We start from the raw sequence: 15636 nt of genomic DNA, 5'->3' as shown, positions 1-15636 counted from the left end.
AAACGATCGGTCTGTGCAAGAAACTGAACATTATTTATATCGTTTTTTACCTCTGATTCACGCAATGTCCGAACTGTTCGAACTGTCCTGAGCGGCGGCGCGTCCTCCTGAGCGCATTCTCAACAGCAGGCGCATGAGGCGTCTTCTTCTTCTTGCTTTACGGCGGATCGCAGACTTATAAGTGCATTACCGCCACCTATCTCTCAAATGGACCACTGACACTCTATCTACAATCTCAATTAGGAGTGTCAATGGTCCACTTGAGAGATAGGTGGCGGTAATGTACTTATAAGTCTGCGAACACGCTCAGGACAGTTCGGACATTGCGTGAATCAGAGGTAAAAAATTATATAATAAAAAAACATACACAAACAAAACCAAATTAAACCCTGCGGCTCGTGACGATACATTGATGTGTAAAGACACGAAACGATCGGTCTGTGCAAGAAACTGAACAGTAATTATATAATTTTTTACCTCTGATTCATCGCAATGTCCGAACTGTCCTGAGCGCATTCTCAGACGCAGACTTAGTGCATTACCGCCACCTATCTCTCAAATGGACCATTGACACTCTATCTACAATCTCAATTAGGAGTGTCAATGGTCCACTTGAGAGATAGGTGGCGGTAATGTGACTGACAGACTGCAACGGTTTGAGTTAAAAATCTTCATTTGTGTTCTACTGAAGAAACAAAGTCACCTACATCTTGGATGCCCTGGGGGTAAGCAGATAAACATCAAATTTTCATTTTTGGGTGAACTATCCCTTTAAATTCCCATTGATAATGGCAAGTTTTTACACTTAGGTGGTCAGGTTGTCTGCGTTTTTTTTTCTTCTTTCACACATCACAAGTCTTGTGAATGCTCTTTTTTTATTTGGTCAGATTAGCCTCAAGATTAGACTGGAACAGTCCACTGGAATAACTCATCATGCATTATTTTATTTGCCCTCCCTCTCTGCCAGTTTGGTTGAGGTCTGCTTTTTCTGGGATTCTTGCTTGTTACTGCTACTCCTAGATTAAGTGTGTTTCTGTTTGATCAAAATCTTTAAATCTAGAAATTGGACACAGTATGTACTGCACTACCCAAGCAGACATCATGATGTCCGAAGAGTCAACAGCAGATGAGTTATCCAAAGGAAACCTACACAACCCTATGCTCAGTTTATTTCTTGACTTTGTGAACAGATGGAAAATCTGAGCAGCCTACTCATTGCCTTTGTGGAAAGTAATGCCTATTAGTATCTCTGTTGCTTTAATTGTGAAATGTTTCAGGTCAGCTTCAGTCAAATTAAGTGGTGTTTTTAAGAGGTGGGCACAGTTTAAAGTTGAATTCGGAGGCATTGTCCAGTCAGAAAGACTGTCTGGAATACTATGTCTGTCTGCAAAGGATAAAAGAGATATCTAACCTTTTTCAGCACTTTTCCATCTTTACTGTGTTTCAGATGGCAGCAGTGACAATGGGCTTTGGAGATCCTCTCTCATCTTTACAATCGGTCAATAGATTAACTATTATTTACCTTCTGTACGCGCTTTGGCATAATGACCGTTACCCTTCTTTAACTGCCATTGGCCTGATACACTAGACATTTGCAGCAGCATATTTAAAAAGCAGACATGGCTTTGTTGTGAATGAAATGTTTGTTTTTGGTCTCACATTTTATTAAGCAGGATGCAAGATGACATAACATGAACTACCTCCATGAACTGACTGTACTGTTTCAGTGTTAATGAATACCCTAGGAGATGTTTTAGATTACAGGAACAGAATAGAGGACTTTTAGTATGACAATTACACAGGACATTCTTCATTTTCTGACATATTTGCCATTCTGAATCACTGCATGGCCACCTGTGTGTGTGCCCTCATGTCACTGCTCATTGATTGAAGTTTATTTTTCTACCTGAAGATCCATTTGTCTTAAGAAATCTTGTGGGCATTGTGTGTTGTGAATGGAGTGGATGATCCATTTCTCCTTTGTGAATATGCTGTGGCATATAAATGTCATCTTTGTCTGCTGTAAAAGAGGGTTAGCGGTCACTACGACAATCCAAATTGAATCTGCCTAAACTTTAAACCTTGTGTGTAATCGTATACTTTCGTACTTTGCTGACATGCAATCCAAAACTTGAATGATAAGTAATAATTAAACAATGATAAAAGTGTTGTTTGGTTGGACTTAAAAGTGTAAAACGAATAGATTTGTGCTGATTCTCCCTCAACAGTGATCTGATATGTAAGTCCAAAAGCTCACCTCATGAAAAGAGAACTGATTTCACCCCCAGGGTATTTAGTTGTGCTAAGGGGTTACTTTCACATGTTAACTATTCTTTGACAGAATTCATGTCAGTTCTAACTCTACATGTTATAGTCTGCAAGCACTCACACTAATTTAGAAACATGCAAGCAGCACTCTCGAAATGGTAAGAAGGGGCTGTGCCACATGTTCCTAATTCACGTTGCTGTGCTTGTCGTTAATGGTAAGTGATGTAAATAATGAGTAAGCATAGAGGACCTAAAGAAGTGGGAACTAGTACAAAAACAGAAGCTAAAAAAACGTTTAATCACTTGCTATATTTGATCTCATTGTCTTTGGTGCTTTGTGTTTTTTTCCCCCCCTTCTTTTTATTGTTCAGTAGCTAATCTTCTCTATTGTTGTCTCTTCCTTTCATGACCACCAGGTGGCAGCACAGAGGCAGCGAGCTCTGGCCATCATGTGCCGTGTGTATGTGGGCTCCATTTATTATGAGCTGGGGGAAGATACCATCCGGCAGGCCTTCGCCCCCTTTGGTCCCATTAAGAGCATTGATATGTCTTGGGACTCTGTCACCATGAAACACAAGGTATGCTATGAGCCAGTTCTGAGTCATATTTTGTCCAAAATGAATTAAAGGGGTCTTATTATGCTCATTTACAAGATGTAAGTCTCAGAATGTGCCTGTGAAGTTTCAGTTTAAAATACCACACAGATAATTTATTATACCAGGCTGTAAAATTCCCCTTTTTGGCTAGAAGCATAAACATGCAGGTTTCGTGTGCATCTCCTACAACAACAACTAACAAAATATCTGTTTGTTTTTGATTATCCTCTCTATCTCTAAAGCCTTGTCAGTTTAAACTTCTGATCAATGTTTTTTTTTGAGCACACACACAAAGCGGGATTTGTAGAAAATGCATAAAAAAGCATAATAGGACCCCTTTAAATAATACATTTGCAATCAGTAGTGGTTTTTGTTGTACGTTTATGTTCAATAAGTAACAGTTTGATTATAGTCTTTTTACTGTAAATTAGTGACTTTAAAAAAATGCCTTATATTTAAAAATGTTATTTAATCCTGTGATTGCAAAGCTGCATCAGCAGCCATTATTCCAGTGTTCAATGTCACATCATGATCCTTAATAAATAGTTCTGATATGCTGATTTGGTGCCATCTTATTATCAATGTTGAATCTTACTTTTGTCAGATTCACCGTGTTCTTAAAGGCTGATCTCATAGGAAGCATGTAAACCTTGTACACATTGATAACTCTGTCTCAGGGCTTTGCCTTTGTGGAGTATGAGGTTCCTGAAGCAGCTCAGCTGGCCTTGGAGCAGATGAACTCTGTTATGCTGGGTGGAAGGAACATTAAGGTGGGTTACAAACCGGACAATCAGCCTTAAATTCCCGTTTTAACAGCTCACTGACAGTGAGCTATTTTTTTCTGTTTTGTTGCTTTTGTGTGTGCATGACTCAGAGAAGCTGTCAGCAGACTTAATGTAGATCTGCCAGTATCTGTGTTGTGTGTTTGTGTGTGTTACCTGAGTAAGTACTCTCGTCTTCATGTGCGTATCTTTCCTCTAACCTGAATGTGAGTGTATGCAATGCCATGCTTCCATACTGTCATACTGTTTGTTTCCGGAGCTCCGTTTCTCTAGGAGCTGCAGAGGGAGCGTTTGTTTGAGGCAGGCTCTTCTCTGTCCGGGATGTGCTGATGATGGGCTGCGCCTGGCTGGTGTTTGCTTGGCCGCCCCAACTGCAGCACAGACACCACCAATCCAAAAACTGTTTTTTAACAATCACAGACACATATTACATTCATGAATCAACTTTTTTGTCATCTAACACATCCATGCTCTCACAGTGACCAGTACTATGGCTATAGGCTAGAATTAGCTAATGTTAAAGTACTATCATCGATACATTTTTTTCACTTATGTTTTGATTCTATTCTGGCACGAGTTTGTAAAATAACATAGATATTTGAGACCCTTGGGTCTCGGAACATATTTTACATGTATGCAAATAGCTAGCTTGGAGAAAAGGTCTTTTGATAACTTTATTTGTTAAAGGGCTGAGCTGCATTATATTTGATCTTTTACTGTACTTGAGTCTCTTTTAAGACTGGTTCAGGGTATTTTTTTCCTTTCTCAACCACTTTTGCATTTACATACACTAGCACACACTCATTCCTTCATACACTTACACTTAGTGGCCCCTGTGCTGGTATGTGTACTGTAGGTGGGGCGGCCAAGTAACATTGGACAGGCGCAGCCTATCATCGACCAACTGGCAGAGGAAGCACGTGCCTACAACCGAATCTATGTAGCCTGTATCCACCCTGATCTATCTGACGAAGACATTAAGAGCGTCTTTGAGGCCTTCGGAAAGATTAAAAGTTGTATGCTGGCACGGGAACCCACCACAGGAAAGCACAAGGGCTTTGGATTTATTGGTGAGCCGTCTAGAAAGCACTGTAAATCCTATGTGGAGAATGAGTCATTGCTGTATGTTGTACTTTTGTGCAACTGACGATTCGTTTCAAGAGTTTCAGCATCATATGTTAATGAGATGTCTTTCCAGATCCAGATATTTCAAGTGAAGTTCACTGAGTTGTGCCATGCTTTTTATTTAGACATGGCCAGTTGAAGTATGCAAGAGTAATGCAAGAATCAAATGTGTAGACAGATTCCTAAAGCTTCCAGAAATGTGAGATATGAAAACTTATTGTAAGCCTAGATTGAGGAAATGCTTTCTCCATTTCATCATGGGTAGAATATGAAAAGCCTCAGTCATCGCTGGATGCCGTCTCGTCTATGAACCTGTTTGACCTTGGAGGTCAGTACCTAAGAGTGGGGAAGGCTGTTACTCCTCCCATACCTCTGTTGACACCTACAACCCCTGGAGGTCTGCCTGCTGCTGCAGCTGTGGCGGCTGCTGCTGCGACCGCCAAGATCACTGCCCAGGTGAGAATTAAACCTTAGATCAAGCTGAACACTAGTTTAATGCTATTATAGGAAAAATTGGTATATCTGAGATTTGGTAGTTTTCAGAGAAGTTGTTGTTGATGTGCTGATGCAATTACAGCTGTGTTATGCATATGATTGATCAGGGATTTCACATTGACATGGAAGCTGTAATTTCACATTTTCAACAAGTTTTCACATTGTTTTGATGCTGTTGCAGGAGGCTGTTGCTGGAGCAACAGTGCTGGGTTCTCTCGCTTCACCAGCACACATTCTCAGTCAGCACATGGGACTTCCACAGGCCGTACTGGCTGCCCAGGCCCCTGGCATAATCACAGGTCTGCAAAAATCAATGAACACATCTTTGAAGCTCAATGCAGTTTGAATTGAAATCTTAACCCCCCTGAAGGCCTGTGCACATCAAGATGATTTTTCAGTGTGAATAACATTTTACATAACATTTGTTTGAGCGAACAGCTGTTAATGCATCTGTTCAGACCAACATAAACATTCTTGTGCCATTGATTAGGGATGCACTGATACCACAGAACTAGGCCGATATCGATACTTTTATTTTTTGGTACTTACGGATACCGAGTACCAATACCTGTATTTTCAATGCATTCGTGATTTTTAAAAAATACTGGGTAAAGAAACCAAAAGAATAATGTTAGTTGTCTTAGTTCATTTAGCAAATAGATATTTCCTTCAGTTATTTTCACAGTTAATTATGCCCATTAAAATGTATTCTACAAACTTTTGTTACTTTCACTGTTTGTTCATTTTTTTGCTCTATGGTACTTCATCTTTAATTTAGAGCTGCTCCATTGCTGCCCAGTACTGCTCAGTACTGTAATCACAAACCGTTTCCTGTAAAAATGAAAGGAATAACTTGTTAGCCTATACATAGATCTTGTAACAGTGATGAACATATTTTCTGAAATGTAAGAAATGTGCTGCGACTTATATTCCAAAGCGACTCATGTAATGCAATTAATGTCAACAAGCAAAACATGCCCAATGCGCGCACACATTTGTATTTGTGCAGAATGAGATAGACAAGCATAGCCTAGCGCATTTCACACAGGCTGCTAGTTTCACTTTCACTTTAAATAAAGTTGTGTATGCTTGACATTTAAAATAAATGTTGTCTATAGTGAATGCTCCTAATATTTTTGTTTCAAAAATCAGTCATCAGCTATACAGGCGTTAATATTGTATGTTTATCATTATATTAATTACATGTACTTCATAGAAATCCTTAATCTCTTAACAACTTCATTCTGCTCTCTGTTGTTCTGTTGTCTGTGTTTCTTTGTCTGAACACAGCACTGTTCACATGCTGTGTGGTAATGACCTTTGGTATCTGAGCATTTTAACAAGTACAGGAGCTCAGTATCGGGCCTGATATCAGTAATGGTGCATCCCTACCATCAATGCAACAAGTTTATTACAGAGAGGGGTTCTATATCGTCCTCTCCAGTGAAGTTGCCAACCAGTACGATTCAAGCTTTTGGTAATTTTATTGGTCTCTGATGTTACATAAAACTACAACTTGGTGGCACTTGAGCTTAAGTATTTTGCTAAGTGACCATGAATATCAGAGAAAGAATCCAGAACTGGATCTCTTTTTCTGTACTTTTGTTGATTTTGTTTGATAAACTCCATAGCAAATACAAAAATCTGAACAGCTAATTGAAAATATAAATAGTTTTTTTTTTCTTTCTGACAGGTGGGTCAGAAATGGAAAGTTGTGCATCACTTTTTTTGCATGAGTATAATCTGGGGTGTTTCTGCTTTTTTAAAAGTGCCAGCTACTGTCAGAGTGTGAATTTGCATTTTCATTCAGCCCTGCTGTTTTTTTTAATTTTTTTACCGCATGCTAAAATTGGACCAAATATTCTTGCCGAACATTTGTGTGTTAGTTTGAACAGGTACCATTACAGCATCTTATTTACAGCAAACTTTCAGAATCATGAAAATCTAGCTGGTTGAAGCTATCATAAAAATTAAAAGAAGTTCTAATATTGTTCTGTAAAATGAAAAATTGATAGAAATGTTATCTGAGTCACTCATGTCTCTTCTGTTATCCATTTGATAGGTGTGACACCTGCTCGCCCCACTCTCCCTGTAGTCCCTCAGGTTGGTTTGGTCAACCCAGTACTAGCATCCCCACCAGTCACAACATCTGCGTCTGCAGGAACACCAACATCTGCAGCACAAACACATACAGAAGTGAAGAGAGAGGAAGACAGCAGGCGGACTGAGGATCAGAGTGCGCCAGTCGGAAATGGACAGGACAGTGAACTAGAGCAGCTAAGTGTCAGTGCAAGTGGAGGAAAACAAACAGTCATGCAGTCAAAGGTTAGACAGCATTACCTTGGTTGGATGTTAAAGATTAGAGACACTATTGCAAATTGGTCAAAGTCCTGAGAGTAAGTTAAGAGCAATAATTTAAAAAAAAAAAGACCTAAAAGTTTCATATATCTAATTTTTGACAACTGTCAGGAAACATTAAATGAACAAATAAAAAGTTTCTGCAAAGAAGCCAAGTTCAGAAATGTTATTAAAGGCAATTAAATTAGTTATTAAATTAGTCACCCAAAACTGAAATTGTTGTCATTATTTTCTCACCCTAATGTTGTTCCAAACCTGTAGGAATTCCTTGCTTCTGTTGAACACAAAAGATATTTTGAATAATGTTGGTAACCAAACAGTTGCTGGTAGCCATTGACTTCCATAGTATTTTGTTAAGTCAATAAAGACCATCAACTGTTTGGTTACTAACATTCTTCAAAATATCTTTTGAGTTTAGCAGAAGAAAGAAACTTGTACATATTTGGAACAACTTAAGGGTGAATAAATTGACAGAATTTTCATTTTTCAGTTAACTATCCTTCAGTTTACCTCTTTTTTTTCTACCTCTCTTTGCCCATATGCAGTCAACAGTTATGGTGCTGCGCAACATGGTGGGCCCAGAGGACATTGACGATGATCTGGAAGGTGAAGTGATGGAGGAATGTGGGAAGTATGGTGCTGTTAATCGGGTTATCATTTACCAGGAACGACAGGGTGAGGAGGACGATGCTGAGATAATAGTGAAGATCTTTGTGGAGTTCTCCGATGCTGATGAAATGAACAAGGCCATCCAGGCTCTTAACAACCGCTGGTTTGCAGGTCGCAAGGTTGTTGCGGAGTTGTACGATCAAGAGCGTTTTAATATCAGTGACCTCTCCGCATAAGACTGTCCTGAAATGGCCACTGGCCTTGTCTCTTGGCGCTCAAACTCACTCAGCTTTCATCACTGCTGCTTGAGATCCGGGCCTCTTTGAAACTTGTAATTATTTTTTTATTGATGTTGATAGTAATAATATTATTGGAAAAATCCCAATGGTGGGATTTAGTTTAGGACAAAAAACATGCTCCTCATAAATTTACTTTGTGTCACCTGCTGTGAAAGATTTACATTTTTAACAGTCATTATTATTTGCAGGGTTTTGTTTTGTAATTTTGAAGAAAAGATGCAATTTTCCCCTTTCCCACCCTACTTTTTTACAAATGGCAACTTTTTTCCCACTGACATTGTGTTCAGACCCTAAACATTGTGTTGGTGACATTGGTTCTGGCTTTACCAAAACAATAAATTTCTCTAATATGCAGTGTTGTCCCAGTCTTTAATATGGATGGTTGGATGAGGTCTTAAGGCTTAAGGCACTTCCCTGATGTACGTCACACACACACACACACCATTATACGCACAGTAGAACATAAAAGTTTAACTTGAGATAATTGCTGGTGATTTCGTACCAGGAAATGTTTGGAGTTTAGCATTTACTGCACAAAATTAGCATTTGCCCATTTGTGTACAAAATTATGAAATTAAAACTAAGTATACAGATACTATGTAGAGTATCACTTATCAAACTATGAGTATGAACTTTTTGACCAAGGGTTGAAACCAGCTAAAGGGCATGTTGTTAGCATGTTAATGCTGATTCATATTAAAACATGTATGCTTTTGTGTTTAGTGGGGATATTTCTCATCCCTGGCTGTTTTCTCCCGGTGAGTGTAAGTTTAGATGCTTAGAATTCAGAGTGCCTTTGCTCTAGTATGTTCAAAGTGCTAGAAGCCAACCCAGCTGGCTGCTTAGTCATAACTCATTTACATGCAATGCTTTCAAAGTGTAGTATTACATACAGTCAGAGTGTGTTAGAAGTGTATTACTGCTCCAGTCCAAATAGTTAGGCTTAAAGACATTTTTAAGTGAGAAATTGATTTAAATTAAACATCAATATTTTAGGTATAGGCATAATGGTTTTTATACTGTACTATCGCCCTACACCAACCCTACACCTAAACCTACCCCTTACTGAAAACTACTGGCAATTTTTGAATTTCATAAAACACAGTTTTGTATGTTTTTTAAGCCTTTCGTTTTACGGGGACACAGGAAGTGTCCTCATAAACCATGTTTACATTGTAGTACCCATGTCATTATACACATTTGTCTCTTTGTCATACACAAAGAGAGAGAGAGATCAAATTAGTTTTGTAGAATGTTATCTTTTAAGGCATTTCAATATTTGAAATTGGTTAGGCTACTTTAGAAAATTAAAGATAAGTGTACATGTAAATAGAACAAATATACTTGTCTTTGTGAACAATATGAACTATTTATAGTATTGATCATAATTTCTTTAGAAGACAAATGAAATAACTATCACATAAAAAAAAGGTTTTGTGTGGTAATAAAAAATAGCTCCAACCACACGGTTCTTTCCGCAGGGTGGCGCACGTGCATTAGCTGGACTTCATTGCTCCCTCTCCTCTTCCTCCAGACTCCTAGAGGTCGCCATCCGGAGGAATCTCTCACTGCTCTGCTGTGTGTTGTGGAGTGTGAGAGGCGCTCAGAGAGACTCACAACAACAGTGAGGCGGAGCTGGGAATTGATCAGCTACTGAAGCCTGACTTAACTCAGAACCTCCACACACTCGCTTACAAGAGCAGGAAATTCCCCGGCAGATAAAGCCCAGGAAGGGCGTCGAGCGCGTGCTAAGGCTAACCAGCTATATGAGGAGGATAGAGAGGCTTGTGACGGATCGGTCCGGACTTGATATCAGGACGGGCAGTAGAGGAGCACAAAGCCGGTGGAGTGTCTCTGGAGCGGCTGAGATCAGCCCCCTCCCATACATGCATACATACACACACACACACACAACCGGCCTGCTGCTCTCAGCCTGTTGCTGCTGTGATCTCATCATAACAGCCCTCGCATATCTCACACATCTCAGCGACACACGCGTCTGTAAGTAGTTTCGAGTTGTTTTGTCTTTGTTTAGAGGCTGGCTTGTGTGTTTTGTAGCGGTTGGTGGTCTATAGCGCTCTGCAGCTGGCTAATCAGTTAGCTGTAGCATACCGTCGTGTGTACAGCAGCCTCACGGGCACGATGTAGTTTGATTATTGGACCTCATTTTATTATTACAAGACAAAACATGTGTGATAAAAGAGCGCGTGACATGAACCAATGAGTTTGGCATCTTTAAGCTCCGCTTCTTCTCCATGCTAACGCGGAGTCACTTAACGTTATTCCGACATAATCTCGTGTAATTCGACGAGGAGCTGTTTATGCTGCAAAACTGTGTATGGCACATAAAATGTGTGTTTTATTGACTTCACGCGGCTTATGTTGAACCAAACTGTGAATCTGCTGAGTAACTCGGCTTGTGTATGAGGAGATATTTAATGGAAAGCTGAATGGACTGATCATCTGGATGTCCCCTGCTATCATTGGAGTTAATGTACATTTGCAGGAGAATCGTTCGCACAGGGACTTTTATTTGACTGGGTTTGGTGGATAAAGGCCAGGGAGTTAGACGCGTCAGGACCAGCCTGAATTCCCATCATTTGGCTGCTTGAGTGAGTCCCCGATGCGGAGGGGCTGAGTGCTCCGGGACATGCTGAAGTGTATCCCGCTGTGGCGGTGTAACCGTCACGTTGAGTCCGTGGATAAGCGGCACTGCTCGCTCACTGCGGTGCCCGATGAGATATTCCGCTACAACCGCAGTCTGGAGGAACTGCTCCTGGACGCCAACCAGCTGAGAGAGCTGCCCAAGGTAAGACGCTGCTATTTACACTCACGTGCGGCTTCGTGCATGTATCTCTGCTTGCCAGCTCAATGGTAAATTATGCATAGAGCTGTAGCTGTTGTGATGTTGACACGCATGCATGTGGTTAAACCGTGGCTCTCGTTTCAAGGTTTCCCACGGTCATAGAAAGCTTGAAATATCAGGGAAATTTAAGTCACTTTGTTTAGTTGTAAGATGTTTCATGGGCTAGGAGTTTTCTCTTTTGTGTTCTCTTGGTGTATTTGTGGGTGCAGTCTCTATAAAGTGATTTAGGGGAAGACACCACCGGTGAATAGCTTAAATTTTGAATTAAAAGATATCATAATACTTAAAGGTAATAGTTAAAGGTATTTCAGGTATTGGTATTGCAGAGGGGAATACGGTCAACAGACAGAAAAAAAAGACATTTTACCATTTTTAGGAATAAAATGTTATAGAAATCAGGAGAATGATGTATGAACAAAGCCCTCTGTAAAAAAAAAAAACAACAACTTGGATTGGAATAAAATTGGAAAGTTTTGTGTATGTGCTACTGTAAGTGCAACTGACCAGCTCATGAGGGAAAAAAGCTCATTTTGAGAAAACAGCCATTAAAGATATATATTGTAATTGAAATCTACAGATGCAATTATATAAAGTGTATTAAATTAAATGCTAAAATGTGTTTTACATGTTTTCCTTTCACTAGTCTGACAGAAGACATGGTATGAATACAAAATAGCTCAAAATTGACCAGAGCATGAAAAAACATACTGGTTTTGTCAGTAGTGTTTTTTTTTTTTAAGTTCTTATCTAGTAATCTGAACATTTGGAAAAGTAATTGGAAGAGTAATGGCAATTTATTGTTCAAAAGTTGTGGGAATTATTCTGTACTGAGGTTGAAATAACAGTTGTCTATAGTATAGTTGTCTATTTGATGCCTTGTTTGTAGATTTTGTGAGATGTTGCAAGCCATATGCTCTGTCCCACACTTAAAAAAATGAAGAAATGGCAAAATAGGCTGCTGTCTAAAATTGACAGTCTAGCCTCCTTTGGGGGCAGTCACTTTAGCATGTTACACATCTGGCGCTAAACAACGCTAAAAGCTGATTGCTTTGTCCTTTTAATTTGGATTTCCTCTGTGTTCTGTTAATGTGTGTGTGTATGAGAGAAAGAGATCCTGCTGACTTGGCTGTGAATCAAGTCCAGTAGTCTCTACATACAGTAAACACAAGGAGTATTTTTTTTTACCTTGAGCATTTAGTGAAGTGACATGTGGCCAAGTATGGTGACCCATACTCAGAATTAGTGCTCTGCATTTATCCCATCCAAAGTGCACACACACAGCAGTGAACTCACACACACCGTGAACACACCCCCGGAGCAGTGGGCAGCCATTTTTTTGCTGCGGTGCCCGGGGAGCAGTTGGGGGTTCGGTGCCTTGCTCAAGGGCACCTCAGTCGTGGTATTGAAGGTGGGAGAGAGCGCTGTACATTCACTCCCCCCACCTACAATCCCTGCCGGTGCGAGACTCGAACCCACAACCTTTGGATTACAAGTCTGACTCTAACCATTAGGCCACGACTTCCATTTACTTCCGCTCATAAGAATCACGAGAGACTGTTGGTGGGTTGCCAGAGCTAGCGTTCCCTAAAGTACACTGATAGCAAAATAAGCAAATATGCTTGATTCAACATTAAAACTACTGTATGCCATTGACAACTAATTTGAATAGCTCTTCTGTAGGCCGTATAATGCCAGGACTGTTAGCATAGCCTCATTGGCAGAAGACTCAATCTGTGTTAGTCAGTCTACAGTCAGCATCACTAACACTGCTAGACAGAACGGCACCGGATCCTCTGACCGTGATGTGGAATAGCTGATCCGAGCGGACAGATCAGGCCCTGAGCTTGGAGGTCTGTGTATGTGTGTGAATACTGTGTGCAGACAGTTGGCATATGGCTTCCCCTCACCCTGTGGCAGAGAGAGAGTGAAAGAGAAATGAAAATTCAGGGCAGCTCATGTCTGAAAAAAGAGGTCTGGAGCATTAGAAGTGGTCGACTGATATGTCTCATACAGAGGTTTAGGGAGAGTGTTGGCTGATGTCCGATATATCCCTAATACAATTTTTTTCTTATATAATTTAATAGTAGGTTGGCTGCACACACAATTGCTAACTTTAAATGAACACTTTAAACAGTTGATTGGCAGTAGTTACAACACATTTACTCAAAGTTCACAGAAAATTTGTTACACATTTTTTATTTATTGGTATCAGTAGATATTAATAGAAAAAGAGAAATTAATACTTTTATTCAGCAAGGATGTATTAAATAGCACAAAGGGGACAGTAATTTACATTGTTGCCTATAAGATTCTTTGTAAAATAAATGCTTTCCATTCATCAAAGAATCCTGAAAAAGTGTGTCAGTGTTTCACGAAAAAATATCAAAGGGGTCCTATTATGCTCTTTTACAAAGTCTTGATTTTGTTTTGGGGGTGTACTAGAAAATGCGCTCATGCTTGTTGGTTCGAAAAATGCATTATTTTTCACATCATTTACATTATTACAATACCTTTCTCCCCATCCTGGCACAAACGACTCGATTAGTTCTGGGTTTGATGAAGGCCCGCCTTCCGAAAAAAACGAAATGTGTTGTGATTGGTTAGCTGTCCCAGTGCGTTGTGATTGGCGAACGGCTTAGACGGTGTTTCAGTACTGCCCCTCCCCTTGCCAAAGCAGCAAGTTCCGTCTGCTCCAGTACAGTTAAGGCTGGTGTCAATATTGCCATATCAATTTGAGCCGGATTCAGACCCCGAGAATATTGAACAAGAGGATCGCGCAGAACCTTTGCACACACAGATCTTGCTAGACATTAGAGTGGTAACGTTATTGTTGTTGTTTGTTTGTTTGTTTTTTTTTGCCTAAATCACGTTTTAGATAGTTTGTCAACAACCGCTTAAAAATAACTGCATTTACAGATAAGTGCATATGTATTATGTTTATTGTACTTTAATTCTAACATTATAACCTGGGGTGCACATAAGTGGTCAACAGGTCCGCATGCGCGACCAAAATAAAAAATGCGCTGTATAAATAAGTTCTGACTGCGCATTTGCGTATCGACATGGATGACAGCTGTTAATGCACAATTACCATTTTAGATCGACAAACTGTACTGTATAACATTTCTATTCAAATTGAAAGCATAAATCTAGGCTACCCGCTGCCGTTTTCAAAACACAATGCAAAACTGTGACATTTCATTCACTGACGCTCTTCAATCGGCAGCGCTAAACCCGGAAGCGCATATACTTACTTGCCGGCAACCCGCCAAAATAAAAGCCTGCTGATTTTAAGGTCGAAAATGATGAAAATTCATAAAAAAAATTAAAAAAGAAGTATATATTAGCACTTTATTTTTAAGTTTACTATAAAATAATTCTATTTGTATTTAGTACTCCCTTTTTATTTTAAAATATAATAGTCTTTTGACTGGTAGTGTAGGCTGATTATTCTTATAGATTGAAACAAATGTGCTTCAGCCAGAAAAAAAGGGTATGAAAAGTGCTCCGAGTTGCTGCAGAAAACAAAAAAATTGAACAACAAAAACTGGAAATGTTGCTGGAGACGGGCTTATTTAAAATGAAAACTCATGCTCTGCTAGCAGGAGGCGCTTTTAGAGTGATAGAACTAGCGGTTTCTCCAGTAATGGCTGTAATCAAAGCAGCTCTGCTCATGAATGCTACTTTATCAGATAAAATGAAAATGTCATTGAAACTTTTCTGAAGACAGTCGGTTCCCTTCACAGATACATTTATATAAAACACCCGCGACATTTTTTGATTTTGAAACGTGCAGTGCTCATGTTTATTCAACGAAGTCAAACGGCACAAATAAATCAATGTATGGGAAACACTGGTAATGTATATCGAAATATCGGAAATGTGTTTAAAAATCATATCACCGTTATTGAAAAAAATTATATCGCGATACATATTGATATTGAATTATTGTCCAGCCCTATGTTCACCCCTGATTATAGCATGAATTGCAGTGAAACTTATACAGTTGAATTTATTTATTTATTATTTGTGGCGGCATATATATATGCAAATTCATTCTCTGCCAGCAGGAGGCGCTGTTGGAGTGGTAGAGATCAAGGTTTCCACGGTAACGGCTGTACACAAAGCAGCGCTTTGCTCACAAACGCTGCTTTATCAGACATTACATGCAAGATGAAATGAAAATGACATCCAATTTTCTGAAGACAGTCGGTTTCCTTCAGAAATACAGTGATATA

At 39.5% G+C, this 15636-nt stretch overlaps 2 protein-coding genes across 8 annotated transcripts in view; both read left to right on the top strand.

Moving 5' to 3' along the window:
* Positions 1-8886, top strand: part of LOC107742128 (poly(U)-binding-splicing factor PUF60-B) — a 15935-nt gene extending 7049 nt beyond the window's left edge. For 2 of the 3 annotated variants that reach the window (XM_016555022.1, XM_016555021.1), the window contains exons 5-12: positions 1448-1498; positions 2685-2846; positions 3542-3634; positions 4503-4716; positions 5037-5227; positions 5448-5565; positions 7329-7591; positions 8170-8886. In XM_016555022.1, the coding sequence (XP_016410508.1) occupies positions 1448-1498; positions 2685-2846; positions 3542-3634; positions 4503-4716; positions 5037-5227; positions 5448-5565; positions 7329-7591; positions 8170-8469 (1392 nt within the window). In that variant the 3' untranslated portion in view covers positions 8470-8886. The remainder of the gene's footprint in view (positions 1-1447; positions 1499-2684; positions 2847-3541; positions 3635-4502; positions 4717-5036; positions 5228-5447; positions 5566-7328; positions 7592-8169) is intronic. The other variant, XM_016555023.1, reaches the window with a different exon arrangement.
* Positions 8887-10121: 1235 nt separating this feature from the next.
* The window catches only part of LOC107742126 (protein scribble homolog), a 119966-nt gene continuing 114451 nt past the window's right edge, over positions 10122-15636 (top strand). For 2 of the 5 annotated variants that reach the window (XM_016555016.1, XM_016555017.1), the window contains exon 1: positions 10123-11341. In XM_016555016.1, coding sequence (XP_016410502.1) covers positions 11183-11341 — 159 coding nt within the window. In that variant the 5' untranslated portion in view covers positions 10123-11182. Of the gene's footprint in view, positions 11342-15636 lie in introns of all 5 variants that reach the window. The other 3 variants (XM_016555020.1, XM_016555019.1, XM_016555015.1) reach the window with 2 other exon arrangements.

This window comes from Sinocyclocheilus rhinocerous, unplaced genomic scaffold, assembly GCF_001515625.1.
Source record: "Sinocyclocheilus rhinocerous isolate Xijiao unplaced genomic scaffold, SAMN03320098_v1.1 scaffold256, whole genome shotgun sequence".
Classification (NCBI taxonomy): domain Eukaryota; kingdom Metazoa; phylum Chordata; class Actinopteri; order Cypriniformes; family Cyprinidae; genus Sinocyclocheilus; species Sinocyclocheilus rhinocerous.
The sequence above is the reverse complement of the archived record's forward strand: the minus strand, read 5'-3'. Positions and strand labels throughout refer to the sequence as shown.